Here is a 19398-nt window from a genome sequence, read left to right on the forward strand (position 1 = left end):
CCCCCCTCTCCGTCCGGCCACCCACCCAACAGACCTGCCGAAACAGAAAGAGATGATTTTAAGCAGCAAGACGGAACCGCAGGCAGGCAGCAGGCGTTGGCTGTACACTCTGAAGCCGCTCCTCCTCTCGCCTGTGACGTCGGTGCGCTCCTCTGGGTTCCCCAGCAGGGGCATTGACGTCAGGCTAGAGGAGGCGCGGCTTCAGAGTGTACAGTCAATGCCTGCTGGCTGCCTGCGGTGCCGTCTTGCTGCTTAAAATCATCTCTTTATGTTTCGGCAGGTCTGTTGGGTGGTGGGTGTTCAGAGAGGGTGGAGCGGCGGCAGCGACGTCCTGGGTGGGTGTGGAAGGGGGGATGCAGTGGCTTCGGAGTCATCGTGGGGGGGTGGAGCGGTGACTGCCTCTGGGGGGGCGTGGCGGCAGGGGCGGGGAGAGAGAATTGCGGGGTGGCTGGAGGAGGGGTAGGACACTTGTGCAGGTCTGTTGGGTGGGTGGGCGGTCGGAGAGGGGGGACCGGCACTGGGTGTTGTGACCTGGGGGGGGGGGCATTTTTGCAGGTTGTTTTTGTTTGTTTGTTTTTGTATCGGACGTAGAGGGGGTAGCGGCAGTGAGCAGGGGGGGTGAGATGGGATTTGCTCAGTGTCAGTGCTCCGCCCTCGACGTCATCACGTTGTGATGCGAGGGCGGGGCCAACACTCATGGGCAAATTTGGGTTTCACCACCACCATGCAAGTTAGAACGTTGGGAGCTGTGGAGGCTTCATAGAACGTTGGGATTGTGAATTATGTCTGAATGGGGCGTGGCTGAGGGCCTGTCCATGAGTGAGAGTGAGTGGTGCATGAGTGAGAGTGAGTGGTGCTGACAACCTAGCCTACCAACAGTACAGGGCTTCAGTGTTTCCTGGCACAAAGTGAGCTTCAGAACGTTGGAGGTGAGAATTATTTATATAGATGTTTATTCTTGGTTATTTTACTATTGTTATGCTGTAAACAAAATTGCAAGTTTTATGTTAAACTGTACCCACTGTACACCACCTTGGGTGAATCTCTTCATAAAGGTGGTTAATAAATCTCAATAAATAAATAAAATAAATAAGAATGGACTTCTTATGGACTTCAAGAAAAATGTCAGGAAGTATTTCTTCACGGAGAGAGTGGTGGATGCTTGGAATGCCCTCCCGCGGGAGGTGGTGGAGAGGAAAACGGTAAAGGAATTCAAACATGCGTGGGATAAACATAAAGGAATCCTGTTCAGAAGGAATGGATCCTCAGGAGCTTAACCGAGATTGGATAGCAGAGCCGGTAGTGGGAGGCGGGGCTGGAGGTTGGGAGGCGGGGATAGTGCGGGGCAGACTTATACGGTCTGTGCCAGAGCCAGTGGTGGGAGGCGGGACTGGAGGTTGGGAGGCGGGGATAGCGCTGGGCAGACTTATACGGTCTGTACCAGAGCCGGTGGTGGGAGGCGGGGATAGTGCTGGGCAGACTTATACGGTCTGTACCAGAGCCGGTGGTTGGGAGGCGGGGCTAGTGCTGGGCAGACTTATACGGTCTGTGCCAGAGCCGGTGGTTGGGAGGCGGGGCTGGTGGTTGGGAGGCGGGGATAGTGCTGGGCAGACTTATACGGTCTGTGTGCCCTGAAGAGCACAGGTACAAATCAAAGTAGGGTATACACAAAAGTAGCACACATGAGTTGTCTTGTTGGGCAGACTGGATGGACCGTGCAGGTCTTTTTCTGCCGTCATCTACTATGTTACTATGTTACTATTTGAAGGCCAAAGATATAGTGGGAAATAAATGCAATCAGGATCAAAGGGGGGAAATGTCTCCTCAGAAATGTGCTCAGAAAATCAGGGAGTTATAGCAAAGACAAAAAAAAAGTTAGTATATTGTAAGCATGTTATATGAAACTGGGCAGAACATTAAAAAAAAAAATTGAACAGAATTTTTAATGCTCCATCTTTAATCATTTCGAGAAAGTGCTTTACTACATCCGTCTGGCCCTGTGAACGGTTTCAGCGACTCCCAAACGCCAGCCACAGGGGATTCATCGCCCTGGTGGGGGAGGGGCCGGGCCGCTGGCCCTTTAAGCCGGGCGCTATAAAAGCAGCGGGGCGGCTCCAGGTTCCGGGTTTTCCGCTTGTCCCTCGCTGCTGGTTACACAGCTGTTTGCACCGCTGCAAACCCGCCCCACTCAGCCAGCAGCCATGTCCGGAGAGGAGGCAGCAGCAGCAGTTCCTCAGCCCCCCGAGGAGGAGAACAAGGAAGAAGAAGTGCAGCAGGAAACAGAAGCGCTAGAGAAGCCTCCCGAGCCCACTTACAAGTGCCTGGTGCTCGCTGCCCACGGGGGCTACGACAAGGTGAAGCTGCAGGTCCGCAAGGGCTCGCCCACCCCCGCTTCTGGCCAGCTGCTGGTGCGGGTCCGAGCCTGCGGCCTCAACTTCGCCGACTTGCTGGGGCGCCAGGGGCTGTACGATCGGCTGCCCCCGCTGCCCACCACCCTGGGCATGGAGTGCTCGGGGGTGGTGGAGGCTGTGGGCGAGGGGGTCACCGACAGGAAGGTGGGTACCGGGGCAAGACACATGCATGTGATCTCGTATTCTGTGTGCGTGCATGCTTGCAAAGTCCAGATCCTGTGCACCCCCCTTGCTTCCCCCCCCCCCCCCTAGTAAAATCTAGTGCAAAGGAAAAAAGCGGGGTGTGGATAACGATCGGGTGTGCAAGAATCTGTGCATCGATTGCAAAATTCCTTCCCCCCTCCCCTCTCCTCTGATCAGTTCACTAGAAAATGCCTGGGCAGGAATAAACTTATTTTTCCATATGCTTTGGGGCACATCAGCATCGTTGTGAGCGCTGTAACTTATTTCCCCTCTTTCTCTTCCCGGGGAGGGTGGCATTTTTTGCACCTTATGTCAAACAGTTATTCCATTCTTTAGCCACCGCCCATGGGCTATTGAGTGGGAAAACAATGAGGGCGGCTGAGCGCATGCGCGCTCTGGCTGGATCTCCTCTGAAGTTAAATATTGCTCTTAAGTGAACGCGTGAAATATCCTCCTCCTGCATTGAAAACGCATGAAAGTAACTAACAAAATAAAAGGGGAGGGGGGCTGAATGGTAGTGGGGTGATGTGGTCCCTGGACGCACCCCAGCCACCCAGGTTTTCAGGATTTCCAGAGCGAATAAGCGTGAGGTTTGCTTGCACGCTCTCTCTCTCTCATGCAAATCCATCTCATTAATATTCATTGTAGATATCCTGCAAACCTGACTGGCTAGAGGGCTTCCAGGATCAGGTTTGGAGAACCACTGCAGAAAAGAACCCTTGGTCGGGGTGTAGTTAGTCACAGGGCTAATCCATAGAGAGTGATGGTGGTAGCAGAGATGTTCTGAGCAGTAATGGATGTATTGGGGGGGGGGGGGGGGGGAGTGTGTCTGTATATGGTAGTACATAGGGGCCCTCATAGTGGTGAAGCTAAGGTGAGATATAGTAGAATTGGAAAGGTACAGCGAAGGGCGACGAAAATGATAGTGGGGATGGGACGACTTTCCTATGAAGAGAGGCTGAGAAGGCTAGGGCTTTTCAGCTTGGAGAAGAGACGGCTGAGGGGAGATATGATAGAAGTGTATAAAATAATGAGTGGAATGGATCGGGTGGATGTGAAGCGACTGTTCACGCTATCCAAAAATACTAGGACTAGAGGGCATGAGTTGAAGCTACAGTGTGGTAAATTTAAAACGAATCGGAGAAATTTTTCTTCACCAACGTGTAATTAGACTCTGGAATTCGTTGCCGGAGAACGTGGTACGGGCGGTTAGCTTGACGGAGTTTAAAAAGGGGTTAGATAGATTCCTAAAGGACAAGTCCATAGACCGCTATTAAATGGACTGGAAAAATTCCGCATTTTTAGGTATAACTTGTCTGGAATGTTTTTACGTTTGGGGAGCGTGCCAGGTGCCCTTGACCTGGATTGGCCACTGTCGGTGACAGGATGCTGGGCTAGATGGACCTTTGGTCTTTCCCAGTATGGCACTACTTATGTACTTATGTACTTATGCTTTAAAACTGAAGGTACTTCTACCTGCTCCTGGCCTGTTTTGCCTTTTGTTATCTTATCTTTCTGCCTTTCAGTCAGAATCCTTCTGGAAAAGCTTTTTTTCCCTTGGAATGTGCTTTGAGGTCTCCCCCCACCCCCATAAGTAACCTTGTAGAGCTTGAGCAGTGCTTGTGAAACTGGCTTCCTAAATATGCAAGTTTAGCTCTTACTGGCCTTTCCACAGTACAGCTGAGTAGTAAATAGCCTTGTCTGATCTCCTGCTCCAGTAACTGCAACAGAGCAGACCCGATCTCCGGTTCAACTTGCTTTTTGCCCATAAGGGCCCTTGCTTGAGCTGTAACTCTGTGGCCTGCCAGTGCTGCCTGGCCATTAGGACTTACAGCTCAGCAGGAGCCAGGGATAAGATCTGACTTGAGGATTTTCTTATTCCCTCTCCCCACCCCCAGTGTTACCAGTTCCCTAAATCTGGCCACTGTGTCCTGCTGAATTATTTTATCGTGGGGGGGGGGGGGGACTATGGCATTTCCACCATAGTCTATGGCGCAGGGGCCCAGTCCTCTCCATGCAGCACACTCAAGGGAGGGGGGGCAGGGGAGGGAATAGAGCTGGTTTTTGTGTCAAAACTATATTGAGGAAATGTGCTGTCAACTTGGAACAGTGAATAATACTGTTTTCAGGGCACCACTGTGGCTGATTCTTTCTGGGCCCAGCACAGAGTACATTTGGCTCTTTCTGGGTCTTAACTCTGTTGTAGCTACGAATAAACAGAAGCCATAACAGTTAAGTGGTAGAAGCAAGGATACCAAACATATGAAAGATGCCTTATAAAGGCAGGAACATAGTTAATAAATTAATTTGGGTGTTTCTGAAATCATTAAGCAAAAGTAGAATCCACACCCATCACAATGTGTTGGGTTTCGTGTAACAGATTTAAATGCTTTGCAGATGGGGGTGGCCATAAACAGGGTTTAACACCCTGCAGTTCTCACTGAGGGCGGAGGTCTAGGCTTTTGAGAAACCCCGAACAGGCAGTGATTACCCTCCACTGATCAAGCCCTAGGAGGGAAATGTAGAAACTTTCTCAAGAGCAGTGTAAAGCGGTGTGGTAGATGTTAGTCCACTTTAAAGGTAATGGAAATGAAATAGAGAAAAAATAAGTACTCTTCCCCCCCCCCCCCCCCCCCCACAATACATTTTTTGATAGCTTTCAAAGGCAATACCTTCTTCAGATCAGAAATGAGTAAATGGTGACACCCACCAGACAAGACTTAACAAAGATCTGAGTTTCCTATCGTGTTTATAAACAACAAATTATACTGCTTTGCCACCCTCATCACTCATCATAAGTATTACCATACTGTGACAGACCAAAGGTTCATCAAGCCCAGCATCCTGTTTCCAACAGTGGCCAATCCAGGTCACAAATACTGGCAAGATCCCAAAAAAAGTACACTACACTTATGCTGCTTACTGTAGAAATAAGCAGTGGATTTTCCCAAGTCCATTTTAATAATGGTCAATGGACTTTTCCTTTAGGAAGCTGTCCAAACCTTTTTTAAACCCCGCTAAGCTAACTGCCTTTACCAGATTCTCTGGCAAGGAATTCCAGAGTTTAGTTGCATGTTGAGGGAACAAACTTTCTCCAATTTGTTTTAAATTTACTACTTTGTATGTTCATTGCATGCCCCCTAGTCCTAGTATTTTTGGAAAGAGTAAAATGATTCACATCTACCTGTTCTATCACTCCTCTCATCCACCTCTACCCTCTTCCTCATGGGATTGCTTTTGTTGCATGTAACACTTGCTCATCACTACTTGGTGTGTTTCAGTGTGTCCTGGTAAGTTTAGTTGTCTAGGTCATATCAGAAATAAGTCATAAGTTGTAGGCTTTAATGATTTGTATCCAGATCAGGATTCTCCTGTTTCTTGCATAAATAAAAATCCCATTAAACCTTCAAGGTGAGTTAACAGGAGGTATTTTCCTGCCCCTTGTGGGCTCAATCTTAAGTTTGTATCTGACGCAATGGAGGGTTAAGGGGATCTTTTTACTAAGGTTCGCGTACATTTTTAGCATGCACTAAATGTTTGAGACGCCCATAAGAATACATGGGCGTCTCTTAACGTTTAGCATGCGCTAAGTAATTTAACCAAGCTCACAAGCAGTGATTTTTGAACTGGGCTTCCCTGGGTCTTAGCCTGCTGCCTTAACCATTCTGCTTCTCCACTCCAGAGTTTGCCATCTTTCAACTGACCTGATTACTTCAGACATTGATGCTTCTGGAAACAGCTTTTTGGAGGTGCTGTTTAAAACACCATGTACATTGAAATAATGATTTTAAAATTATTTTGTATGACTTGATTTTTATTTGAAATCACATGATTTTGATCTGCTTATTAAATCATTTGCTGCTGGATGTTTTAATAGGATTTTACTGTGGTCAAGATCCGTGAGGTCTAAACTTGAGCTTAAGTTACTGAAGTTTGTAAGCCTTATTTATATAATTCTTGCCATATATGAACTTGTAATTCATATGAACACACATGAATATTGACAGATTATTCTGTAATCTGTCCCATGAGTTTTGGTTTGAAGTCACAACTGATTTTGACTTCAAATTCTTTGTGCTTGATTTCAATAATTTTACCCAACACTGTCCCCTGAAAAACTTCAGGCATTCGCTGTTTTGGCACCTAAAAACCTTCCTATCAGTTTCTTACAAAAAAGCTGGAGCCTCATGTCTCTAAGACCTGTTCTGATTCTACTAGTAAACATTTCTAGAGCGCTACTAGGGTTACGCAGTGCTGTACAGTTTAATGGACAGTCCCTGCGCAAAGGAGCTTACAATCTAAAGGACAAAATGTCAAGTTGGGCCAGTCTATATTTCTGAATAGAGGTATAGTGGTTAGGAGCCAAAGGCGACATTGAAGAGGTGGGCTTTGAGCAAGGATTTAAAGATGGGCAGGGAGGGGGCCTGGTGTATGGGCTTAGTTGGAGTTTATTCCAAGCATGGAGTGAGGCGAGGCAGAAAGGGCGGAGCCTGGAGTTGGCGGTGGTGGAGAAGGGTACTGAAAGGAGGGATTTGTCTTGAAAGCAGAGGTTACGGGTAGGAACATAAGGGGAGATGAGGGTAGAGAGGTAAGGAGGGGCTGCAGATAGAGTGCATTTGTAGGTTAGTAGGAGAAGCTTGAACTGTAAGTACTTGGGTTCTTCTTCATAAGTGGTGTAACTCTTGTGTAGCTGGTTGGATGTCTTAAATTTTTTCCCTAGAGAAGAAATCTAGGGTACAGATAAATCAGCAGAATGTACCTGCTGAGGGCCTGGCGTGTCCATCTTCAATGTTGCTTGGTCTTCACCATGCTGAGGGCCTGGCCTGTCCAGCTTCAATGTTGCTTGGTCTTCACCATGCAGGACAAGTGACCTTTACTCAATTCCTGATTCATCTGCTGCAGCCTCTCCAAAAGCTTCCTTGCAGATGGTCCACTGCTTCAGAAGCTTGGGTGTACTCCTGTAGCATAAGCCAAAACTGAGGACTAGAGCAGTTCAACCTAGGAGATCACTTTGGATCTTCTAGAAGACTTATCATGACCTCTTTGGGGACATAATGAAGGGTAATGCTAAGAGGTCATTCCCCCTCTCCCCATATTAAAATATCGCTCTGTCCCTCTTCAGGGTGTGAATATTAGATACGAGTCTTCACTTCACATGGAAGGTTTTGGATGACTAGACAGGTTGACGTTCAGCAGTTGCTGGTGAGGTCTCATCTTCCTTGTACAGAGACAGCTTCCCTTCTGTATGTATCTGAGCATTGAATGGAATTCACTTATAGCAAGAGAAGTTGTTTTGTAACTTAAGAGTTTATTAAACTTTTTCCACAACATAGCATGCACAGAACTGCAACACTGAATAGACAAGTATCCAACAGACAAGAATATTCATTCATAGAAACATGGCAGATAAGGGCCAAATGGCCCATCCGGTCTGCCATCCTTAGTAACCACTAACTTCTCTTTCTTAAGGGATCCCACTTGCCTGTCCCATGCTCTGACAGTCCTTGTCTCCACAACCTCTACTGGGAGGCCATTCCAGTCATCCACCACCCTTTCTATGAAGGAGTATTTTTAGATTCCTCTCAACATCTTCCTAGGCCCCCTCATTCCAGAGATTTCCTTCATTTGAAAAAGGCTCACTGCCACTGAGGTATTTAAATATCTCTTATAATCCCCTCTTGCCTCTCTCTTCCAGTGTATACACATTGAGGTTCCTAAGCCTGTCCCTATGTCTTATGACAGAGACCACTTACTGATTTTGTAGCCACCCTCTGGATCGATTCTATCCTGTTTCTTTCTACATTGAGCCTGCAAATAGGTGGGAAAATGTGGGATACAATGCTACAAATAAAATAGAAGACTGCGGTCTCCAGAATTGTATTCAGTACTCTAAATAAGGCCTCACCAGAGATTTATACAAGCTCACTATCACCTCCCCCCCCCCCCCCCCCCCCCCCCCGATGGCCATCCCTCTCCTTATGCACCCAGGCATCTTTCTGGCTTTGGCTATTGCCTTTTCCACCTGTTTGGCCACCTTAAGGTCATCAGACACAAGTCCCGCTCTTCCTTCATACCCAGAAGCACTTTAGCCCCTATAATGTACCCACTCCCTTGGATTCTTGTACGCCAAGTGCATGACTCTGCATTTCTTAGCATTAACTCTTAGTTGCCAATTATTGGACCATTCTTCAAGCTTTGCTAGATCCTTCTTCATACCATCCACGTCCTCCAGGGTGTCCACCCACAAAGACTAACCTTACCAGACAGTCCTCCTGTAATCACTCACAAATATGTTTAAAAAGTCGGCCCGAGAACCAGTCCCTGCAACACACCACTGATAACATCCCTTTCCTCAGAGCAATCTCCATTTACCACTAACCTCTGTCTCCTTCCACTTAACCAGTTTTTAACCCAGCCAATCACTTTAGGTCTCATACCAAGGCCCCTCAGTTTTTCTGTCACCTGTGCAGAAACCGTGTCAAAGACTTTGCTAAAATCCAAGTACACCATATCTAGCGCCCCTCCCAATTTGTCTCTTGACCTGCCTCTAGTGAAGCCCTGCTGCCTCATTCATGCACTAAACATATTAATGTCTGCTCGAAACAGCTCCTTATAGATGCTTGTTCCTACAGGATCTATATGTGCTCCTCCACCCCCTCTACCCATTTCATATAATACTTAAGTTTGCTGTGCTGACTCTTCTACTGTCCATTGTTTAATGTATGAAAGGTCACTCTGCCCTGGAAGGCTTTCCTAGCTGTTCATACTCTGAGCTGTAAATCATGTCTTGTAGTGGTTACTATGTCACCCTGCTTATCCGGGAAACATTTTGCACTAGGACGTGGAGATTGCCAGTTAAGGCAGGTCTCTAGCAGGATGGGGTAGAAATGAATTAAGGTTTCTTTAACTTCATTTTTAAACGCCATTAGAGAAACATGTTATACTAACATAGAACAATAACCATGAAAGTACAGTTCAAACAAAGGTCTGTATCCAGAGATGAGCAAAATAAAACCTTTATGCTGACACCCAGCTTTACCTCTCCACACCAGACATCACTGCGGAAACCCAGGCCAAAATATCGGCCTGCCTATCAGACATTGCTGCCTGGATGTCCAACCGCTACCTGAAACTGAGCATGGCTAAGACCGAGCTTATTGTCTTTCCACCCAAACCCACTTCTCTCCCTCCTCTCTCTCTGTTGATAACACCCTCATCGTCCCCGTCTCATCTGCCCGCAACCTCGGAGTCATCTTCAACTCTTCCCTCTCCTTCTCCGGGCATATCCAGCAGATAGCCAAGACCTGTCGCTTCTTTCTCTAACATCAGCAAAATTCGCCCTTTCCTCTCTGAGCAAACCACCCGAACACTCGTCCACTCTCATTACCTCTCGCCTTGACTACTGCAACCTACTCCTCACTGGCCTCCCACTTAGCCATCTATCCCCCCTTCAATCCATTCAGAACTCTGCTGCACGTCTTATCTTCCGTCAGGACCAATATGCCCATATCACCCCTCTCCTCAAGTCACTTCACTGGCTTCCGATCAGGTACTGCATACAGTTCAAGCCTACAAATGCACTCGATCTGTAGCCCCTCATTACCTCTCTACCCTCATCTCCCCTTACCCGTAACCTCCGCTCACAGGACAAATCCCTCCTTTCAGTACCCTTCTCCACCACCGCCAACTCCAGACTCCGCCCTTTCTGCCTCGCCTCACTCTATGCTTGGAATAAACTCCCTGAGCCCGTACGCCAAGCCCCCTCGCTGCCCATCTTCAAATCCTTACTCAAAGCCCACCTCTTCAATGTCGCCTTCGGCACATAACCATTATACCTCCATTCAGGATATCTAGACTGCCCCAACTTTACATTTCGTCCTTTAGATTGTAAGCTCCTTTGAGCAGGGACTGTCCTTCGTTGTTAAACTGTACAGCGCTGCGTAACCCTAGTAGCGCTTCAGAAATGTTTAGTAGTAGTAGTAATACAAAAAAATAGAAGCAGTTATTACAGGGGAGATGTGATCTGTCTTGTCTTTTTGTATTTTGACACATACCCTTCATGCATCCCTTTAGTAGCCCTTTCACACTCGTACAAGCCTTCCCAGGCCACCCTTTCTAAGGACTTTGTGTTTGTACTGCTGAGTGGAAGTTCTTCAGCTCACCAGACTGTAAAAGGCTGTGAACCCTAGAGTATCGATTTGTATTGTTTAGGATGTGGTCTTGACCCTGACCGGTAAGCTTTTCAAAAAGCCTTGAAGACTTTGGTTTTATTTGTATTTTCTTTTTCAGTTTCTTAAGATTCACTACTTGTATTTTTTTTTAGTTGATTCCTGGCTGATTGTATCAGTCTTAATTGAGATTATTTTAGTTATTTGTTGATGCCTAGTTGATTGTATCGGTTTCTTAAGATTCACTACTTTATTTTCTTTTAGTTTGTATCATATTCATTATTTTATTTTGTTTTGTTTTGTTGATTGTATCGGTGTCTTAATCAAGATTCAAAGCAAGTTACATCTGTTAGGCTGACGAGTAAGAGATAGCATAGCATTTCAGAATCTTGTGAAATAAACGTGGAGAGAAACAGCTTTTTCTGTACCAAGTAACTGCTTGTGATTCTGGAAACAGAATTATAAGGGACTAAAACCACAGGGCAAGTACTGTAATCGTTGACCAACTAGGAAATAAGGAACTTAGAATTTAAGGTGCAGCCAACCACTTTTAAACAACTTTTATATTCAAATTCCTAGGAGGACGCTAATCCCAGATTTTGTGGCACTGGAATTTGCACATGGATCAGATTTGTGGGCAATAATTGTGTGCTTAATTGGGTCGGTTATTGGCTAACTGGCTTTAACAAACACTTAAGTGACACTAGTTGGGGGTTACACAGAGATACTTGATCATGCTTAAGTGGTCTTGTGCAGACTTTGAAAGGGGGGCAGAGGCATGGGCGGGTCATGGGTGTCCAAAAATTCTTATAATGGGTTTCTGCACAACTTGGGTTCTGGGATTTACACCTGGTTTTGGTAGGCGTAAGTCTGGTGCCCAAGAGCACTAGTCTGTAAAGCACATGCTTTACAGACTAGCACTTAGCCCTTGATGCTCAACATAGTAGATGACGGCAGAAAAAGACCTGCATGGTCCATCCAGTCTGCCCAACAACATAAACTCATATGTGCTACTTTTTGTGTATACCCTACCTTGATTTGTACCTGTCCTCTTCAGGGCACAGACCGTATAAGTCTGCCCAGCACTATCCCTGCCTCCCAACCACCAGCCCCACCTCCCACCACTGGCTCTGCTACCCAATCTCGGCTAAGCTCCTGAGGATTCATTCTTTCTGAACAGGATTCCTTATGTTTATCCCTCAGTTACATTTTCATTTCCACCACCTCCTGGAGGGCATTCCAAGCATCCACCACTCTCTCCGTGAAGAAATACTTCCTGACATTTTTCCTGAGTCTGCCCCCCTTCAATCTCATTTCATGTCCTCTAGTTCTACCGCCTTCCCCCCTCAAAATTCCAGTGCTGCACAGAACAGTGCGGCAAAACAACTTGGTAATCAAATAAAGGCATGCTATTGAGCATTAGGAAATTAAGGGGGAGGATTATGCCTGGTACATGCCCACAAAGCTGTGGAGAGCAGGTGCAGGAACTTCTCTCCCTCTCCCAGCACAAAGTTTTGCAGCTTCTTTAGCAAAGAGCCAAGTCTGGTGTGCACGCTTGCAAGCAGACACAGTCAGGTCAGTCCTGCTTCCAGCTGGGCACAAGCACCCTAATGCCTGCTCTGAGCTGGTGGTGGTTTTGCAGCAGTAAGGCATAAGTACATAAGTTTTGCCATACTGGGACAGACCAAAGGTCCATCAAGCCCAGTATCCTGTTTCCCAACAGTGGGCCATCCAGATCACACAAATACCTGGCAAGATCCCAAAAAAGTACAAAACATTTTATGCTGCTTATCCCAGAAATAAGCAGTGGGTTTTCCCCCAGTCCATTTTAATAATGGTCTATGGACTTTTAGGAAGCTGTCCAAATCTTTTTTTTAAACCCCGCTAAGCTAACTGCCTTGACCACATTCTCTAGCAACGAATTCCAGAGTTTAATTTCACATTGAGTGAAGAGAAATTTTCTCAGGTTCGTTTTGAATTTACTACTCTAGCTTTGAATGCTCCTAGTCCTAGTATTTTTGGCTGTTTTTGTATTTTTTGTGCGCTGTTTTCTGAGCATTGGGAGGGAATAGGAAATAACATCATTTGACTATATTAGCATGCTAATTCCTCATGCTGGAGCCCTCTGAGCATTCTGCACTAGTAAATGCAGGTGCTAATGGCCTCTACTGCCCATGTTTGCTTCTGATCATCGGGGCATTAGTACCAATATTTTTCCAGTGCCCATTTTTGAGCATGTAGAGAACTCATCTCTTAATCTATTACATGTAAGGTTTTTCAATCTTGTATAACAGCCTTTTAGTGTAAAAACACTAAAAAGTGGCCATTTGAGAAGGTTTTTATACTAATGACTTGGTTGGATTTTTTTTTAATATAAAAAAAAAAGAAACCAGGCATACAAAAGTGTAATTTTATTTATTCATTTAATCAAAATTTACAAGAAACATCTTAGGAAAGGGTCAATCAAATAGAAATTTTTAGACAGGAAAATAAAAAAGAGCAATTAAATCATTACACTTTCAAAATTTTAAGACACTAAAGTCCATAAATGGAGATCCAAGATTTTAGGAAATCTAGGGGAGAAGTATAACAAAGGAAAAAATTAAGGAAATTATTCTCTGCTAAGAAATTGTGCACCTTCTACTGTTGCCTCTCCAATTTAACTGAGGCTAAAACAATGATACATGAGCAGGTTCAGTAAACATGTACTTCTTGCCCCCCAGCCTTATTATGCACTTGCAGGGGTATCTAAGAAAAAAGGTACCCCAAGTGCAAAACTTCAGGCTTGAGGAGCAAAAATAGTTTCCTCCGTCTTCTCTTTCGAGACATCAGGAAATAATTTTAAATCCCATAAAGAGTTTCTCCTTATTACGGGAAAAAAAGACAGAAGATCCAATTATCAGGAATCAATACGACCTGTCACCAACTGGGAGTCAGGTCTCAAGCAAAAGAGAAATATCCAACGGTTTTTCATTATCTGGATTAATCTCTGGGACATAATATACTTGGGAAAAGGGTGGAATATCCTTTTCCAAAATGTTCAGAACTTCACAAAAATATCGTTTCAGCATTTTCAGAGGGAGAACTGTTTGTATCCTTGGAAAGTTGACAAATCTCAGATTATAATTCTTAGTAAAGTTATCAAAAGCCTTGTCTGAGATTTGTCACATCTTTTATAATTGTAGTTTGTAACGTTTCCACTTTCATAATCCTTTGGTCAATTTTTTCATTTAAAACTTTAATCTCGTCCTCTTTTTGTAAATCAGTTTCAACATGTTTTACCCTAGGTAAAAGCTCATTAGTTTGTTTAAGGAAAATTTGTCCCAAATTAGACATCAGATCCCACAATACTTCTAAGGTTACTTCCTTTGGTTTGGCCACTAGCTCCTTAGGTAATTCAAACCTTACTGAAATCTGCTCGTTCTCTTCACTCCGTCTGTCTCTCTCTCCCCTCATTTTGCTGCGGTTCTATGGACAAAATGTCCTCCATTCCTTCCTCAGAAGTGACGCTTCACCCCGACGCTCTTCTGGGCCCGTGCCTTCTTCCAAGGGGGACCCTGTAGGGTCAGAGAGGAAGGAGCTTGCGCTGAGCGGTTGGGGAGGTGGAGTTCGCGCTGCAGGACTCAACGTTGTTTCTAAGCCGGGGGAAGCCAAAGTCTGCCGTTCGCCGGCGTTCCCAATCGGCGGAGTTCCGCTATTCTGCACAATTGTCCGCGGTCTCATGAAACGGTCAATAGGACCCGGCAAAGGAGACGGGAGCGGGGAAGCTCTGCCCGCTACTTTTCCTCTTCGCTTCGGCATCACAGGAACGAGGTATGGGACGTCTTAGCAGGTCGTGGCCATCTTGGATCCATGCCTGGTTTCTTTTATACAAACTACATAGAACTTTACAATGGGTTTGCGGTATAGAAATATTTTCTAGGCTAGATTAGTTTCCTTCTAGCTATTCAAATAAAGGTTCTAGTTTTGTGCTAAAGAAAAATTGCAAATTTTTATCTAGGCATTCTTATATGCCCTCCCAACGTTTTCCCAGTCACTGCAGCAGTGACCTGCAGGGCTGTTCCAGGGCTAGTGCTCTCTCCAGCTAAGAATTGCAAGCTGGAACGTTAGGTCTTCAAGATGTGAGATCTAAGTGAAGAAAACCAGATATAATTCAGCAAAATTATGGACTTGATGGTTCTTTTTAGAAAACTTCATACATGGAATTTTTTAAATATATATTTAGCAGTTTATCAAATTGAGAAATCAATCTTTGAAATTACAAGCTGGAATGCTAGGTCGTCAAGACCTGATTATTCAAGATGTTTTGAGATCTAAGTGAAGAAAAACTAGATATAACTTTTATGGACTAAGGTTCTTTTTAGAAAACTTCATAAATCAAAGCTTTTATGTACTGCTTAGCAGTTTATCAAACTGAGAAATCAAACAAAACAGTAAGTTTACAGTACTATCACCAGGCCATCCTTTTAAGAACTTCTCCATGGCCAGTCTGTAGTACAGCACTTCAGGTTTGTTTGGTTTTTTTTTTTTTTAATGGGCCTTGAGGTGCCTCCTTTAAAAAGGTGACTGTCTCCTCAATATCATGGGACCAGTGAATACATAGTAACATAGTAGATGACGGCAGAAAAAGACCTGCACGGTCCATCTAGTCTGCCCATGATAAACTCATATGTGTATACCTTACCTTGATTTGTACCTGTCTTTTTCAGGGCACAGACCGTATAAGTCTGTCCAGCAGTATTTCCCACCTCCCAACCACCAGTCCCGGCTCCGGCACAGACCCTGTATAAGTCTGCCCTCCCCCATCCTAGCCTCTCAACCACCAACCCCTCTTCCCCCCCGCCACCCAATTTCAGCTAAGTTTCTGTGGATACAGTGAATACAGTTCACTAACAGGCTTTGAGAGCAGTTGGCCAGTAGCTGAATATTCTTCTAGTCGTCAAAGTGGTATAGCAGGCTATATAGCACTTAAAAGCTGTGAAGTCCAGCATTATGTAACCAATTAGGACACATCTAGAAGGATTCTGCAGCTCTGATTTCTTGTAGCATAAATGTTCCCCTGTGGCTCCCCCACCCCAGTAACAGCAGAGGTTATACATGGGTTGGCTCACTAACAGCCAGCTTTACTGACAAAAGGATCATGCATGGTTATTCTCTCTAGGATCACTACAGTTGCAGATGTTCAGTTCTTTAATTTTGGCATTAGCTGAAATGCTTTTTAATATGTTAAAAGCCAGCTTGATAGTTGAAACCTGGGGGGCAGAGGGATAACTCCGAAAGCCTGCACCAATCTAATTCTTGAGCACCGGCATCGGATGCTAAAACTGGGGCGGGAGGGTGGTCTTGTGTGAAATAAAGGTGCATTGGTCTTGCTGAGTAACTAGGACTGAATACAGACAGATCTGTAAATGAGGTTCTGAAAAAGTTGGCCAGATTAAACTGAAGGGCTTTGATTTGCAGCATCAATCTACCACTTGATGCCTTTGCAGAACTTACCTTACTCCAACTTTAAAGCTCAGGCAAAATATTTATTAATTCTCAACATTCTTTCCAAAGAAGCTTTTATAATTTCTGAAACTTGGTCTATATATCATAAAGTTGGAAGACTTCCAACTGGATGCTGCTTGGTATGACAGGATTTTAAAGGGCACCAAGTCTTTATTTTGCAAGCAGAAGGAAAAGCTAACAAAATTACTCCATAAGAACACAAGTAGCCATACTGGGTCAGACCAATGGTCCATCTAGCCCAGCATTCTGTTTTCCAAACAATGGCCAAGCCAGGTCACAAGTACCTGGCAGAAACCCAAATCGTGGCAACATTCCATGTAGAACCCCAAAGAGTAGGAAGATTCTGGAACCCTAAAGAGTGACGAGATTCCATGTAGAATCTGAGTTGCAACATTTCATACTACAAATCCCAGGGAGCTTCCCATGTCTGTCCAGACTGTGGACTTTTCCTCCAGGAATTTGTCCAAACTTTTTTTTAACCCAGATATGCTAACCACCATTACCACCTCCTTCATTTCCATGTAACTTCAAGTGTCCCCTAGTCCTTCTACTTTTGGACTGAGTAAAAAATCAATTTACTTCTACTCAGGATTTTGTAGACCTATTAAAATTAATTTGGAATATCTCCATGAAGAGAGCCCTAAAGATCAATACAAAACTTCTAGCTTTCCACTGGCAACTAGTGTGTAACTCGCATGAAAGGAGAAATTCTACCAAAAAAACTTTAACTGTGGCATTTTGAACCCTTTAACTTCATAATTTAAAAGATTTTGTACTGACAATATAAATAGAATTGCAATAATGGCAGAATTAGACTGCACCACTAAAATCTTCGGGTGAAAATATTTACAAAGAGCCGAATTTACTGACCACCTTACTAATGGGCATTGAAACAGAATTGGCCTAAGACTCTTGAGACTACATCAAGGGATATATCAAAAGTGCCTAATTATAGGGTTCTCTGATAAGCTACCGGACCAATCCAAGGAAACTTAGTTTTTTTCCTTCATTAATTTCAGCCTAAATGTACCCAATCCGCAATAACACATATTAAGCCCATGAGAAGGTTCAACATAGGGGGGAGAACTGCCTTACTTTAATCAAAAGGCAGGGAGCTGTAAACCTTTTCAGATGTGCATTGCTATTGTAAAGCATAAATTGTAACCTTGCCTTAACCAGTGACCTCCTGAAGAGGGGTGACATAATGATCACTGGGTGTCTTCTGTAGCCAGAACAGTTCAATCTCTGCTCCATCAGTTGTCTAGAAAACTGAAGTTCACATTCTCTAAAGCATGGATTTGGTGTACATCTTAAATGTCTAGTTGTTACCCTAAACTAAGTTGTATCAAGCAACCAGTTAGTCCCAGGACTGTCACTCTAGTCAATTCACATTCTGGGTTGAAACTTCAGATAACCTTTTGATATAACAATATCAGAGATCATTGCAGGCTGCTTTCTTTTTACACGTCCTTGCAAACCATGGTGATGGGCCTTGGAGGGAGGGCGATGTATGAGAATTTTATTTACAGGCTTTTGAAGCAACTCACCCAAGGTTACACATGGCCAAAGATGGCGTAGTTCTGGTTAATACCTATCAGGAAGCCTAGGCTTCAGAGGCTCTTTAATTATATTCCCTCGGGACATTGTGTATAGATATTGCTAGACCAATCACTCTAGGCCCATGGAGGGAGGGTGATATATGAGAATTTATTTTTTTTTTTTAAGAAATTCACCCAAAGCATTTGGGCAAAGATGGCTTAGCTCTGGTTAATACCCATCAGCGGAGGCCTAAGCCTCAGAGGCCTTTTTAATTATACTCTTCCCTGTGGGCATTGTCTACAGATAGTGCTAGACCTTTTGACCACCACCATAACTACTGCTAAATCCAGATGAACATTAGAGGGGTAGCCATTTTGTCGAATTGCAAAAAAAAAGGCAGGTAGCTAGGTGGGTCCACAGAGGCATGGGCCCCTACAGATTTAGCCCTGGCCCCGCCACTTTTGACCCCCTCCCACTGCCGCCAGGTACCTTTGTTGGAGATGGCGCTGAAGACCAGCTGGTGCATAGCTAGGTTGGGGCATGGGCCCCCAGATTAGCCCTGGCCCCCTCCCCTGCCGCCACCAGGTATCTTTGCTGGAGCCCAACCACCTTGGGCTCTGGACCCCCTCCTGCAGAGGTCTGGCTACATCCCTGGTTGTGGGGGTTGGGGATCCCCACCAGCAAAGGTACCTGGGGGGGGTTGACGGCAGGCAAAACTGTGCCCCCCCACCTTGGACTCTGGACCCCCTCCCACCGAGGTCTGGCTACATCCCTGGTTGTGGGGGGTTGACGGCAGGCAAAACTGTGCCCCCCCACCTTGGACTCTGGACCCCCCTCCCACCGAGGTCTGGCTACACCCCTGGGTGCCACCTGCCTCTTTGAGGTGGTGGTTGCCTGCCCAAGGCTGTACATATTGGCATAAGTCCCCCTTGCCTTTAATGCACACTTGGGCAGATGCATTCCAACTAAAACTTAACGCAGAAAAAACACAATGTCTTGTACTCACCTCACAACATAACACAAAAAACTTCACCGGTCTCACAAAATTTGAAAATTCTTGGTCACCATTGATCGAAACCTCACTCTTGATACCCATGTGAAAAACACGATGAAAAAGATGTTCTACACCATGTGGAAACTTAAGAGTAAAACCTTTCTTCCCAAGATACATCTTCCGTACCCTGGTACAGTCAATGGTAATATGTCATCTTATATTGTACTGCACGCCGGGTACCAAGAACAAACTAACAAAAAACTCCAAACTGCCCAGAATACGGCCGCCAGACTCGTATTTGGAAAAACTAAATATGAAAGTGCAAAACCCCTAAGAGAAACTCCACTGGCTCCCACTTTGGGAACGTATTGCGTTCAAGATCTGCACAATTGTACACAAAATCATTCATGCAGACGCCCCAATCTACATGCTAAACCTCGTGGACCTACCTCCCAGAAATGCCACAAGATCATCCTGCAAATTTCTCAACCTGCACTACCCCAGCTGTAAAGGACTTAAATACAAGCAGTTGCATGCCACTACCTTTTCTTACTTGAGCACACAATTATGGAATGTATTACCTACAGACTTGAAA

General features: G+C 45.1%; 1 protein-coding gene across 2 annotated transcripts in view; it reads left to right on the forward strand.

Annotated features, from left to right (window-relative positions):
* Positions 1-2113: 2113 nt before the first annotated feature.
* Positions 2114-19398, forward strand: part of VAT1 (vesicle amine transport 1) — a 57880-nt gene continuing 40595 nt past the window's right edge. For both annotated transcript variants that reach the window (XM_030221090.1, XM_030221091.1), the window contains exon 1: positions 2114-2555. In XM_030221090.1, the coding sequence (XP_030076950.1) occupies positions 2202-2555 (354 nt within the window). In that variant the 5' untranslated portion in view covers positions 2114-2201. The remainder of the gene's footprint in view (positions 2556-19398) is intronic.

Source organism: Microcaecilia unicolor, chromosome 12 (assembly GCF_901765095.1).
Source record: "Microcaecilia unicolor chromosome 12, aMicUni1.1, whole genome shotgun sequence".
Lineage (NCBI taxonomy): Eukaryota > Metazoa > Chordata > Amphibia > Gymnophiona > Siphonopidae > Microcaecilia > Microcaecilia unicolor.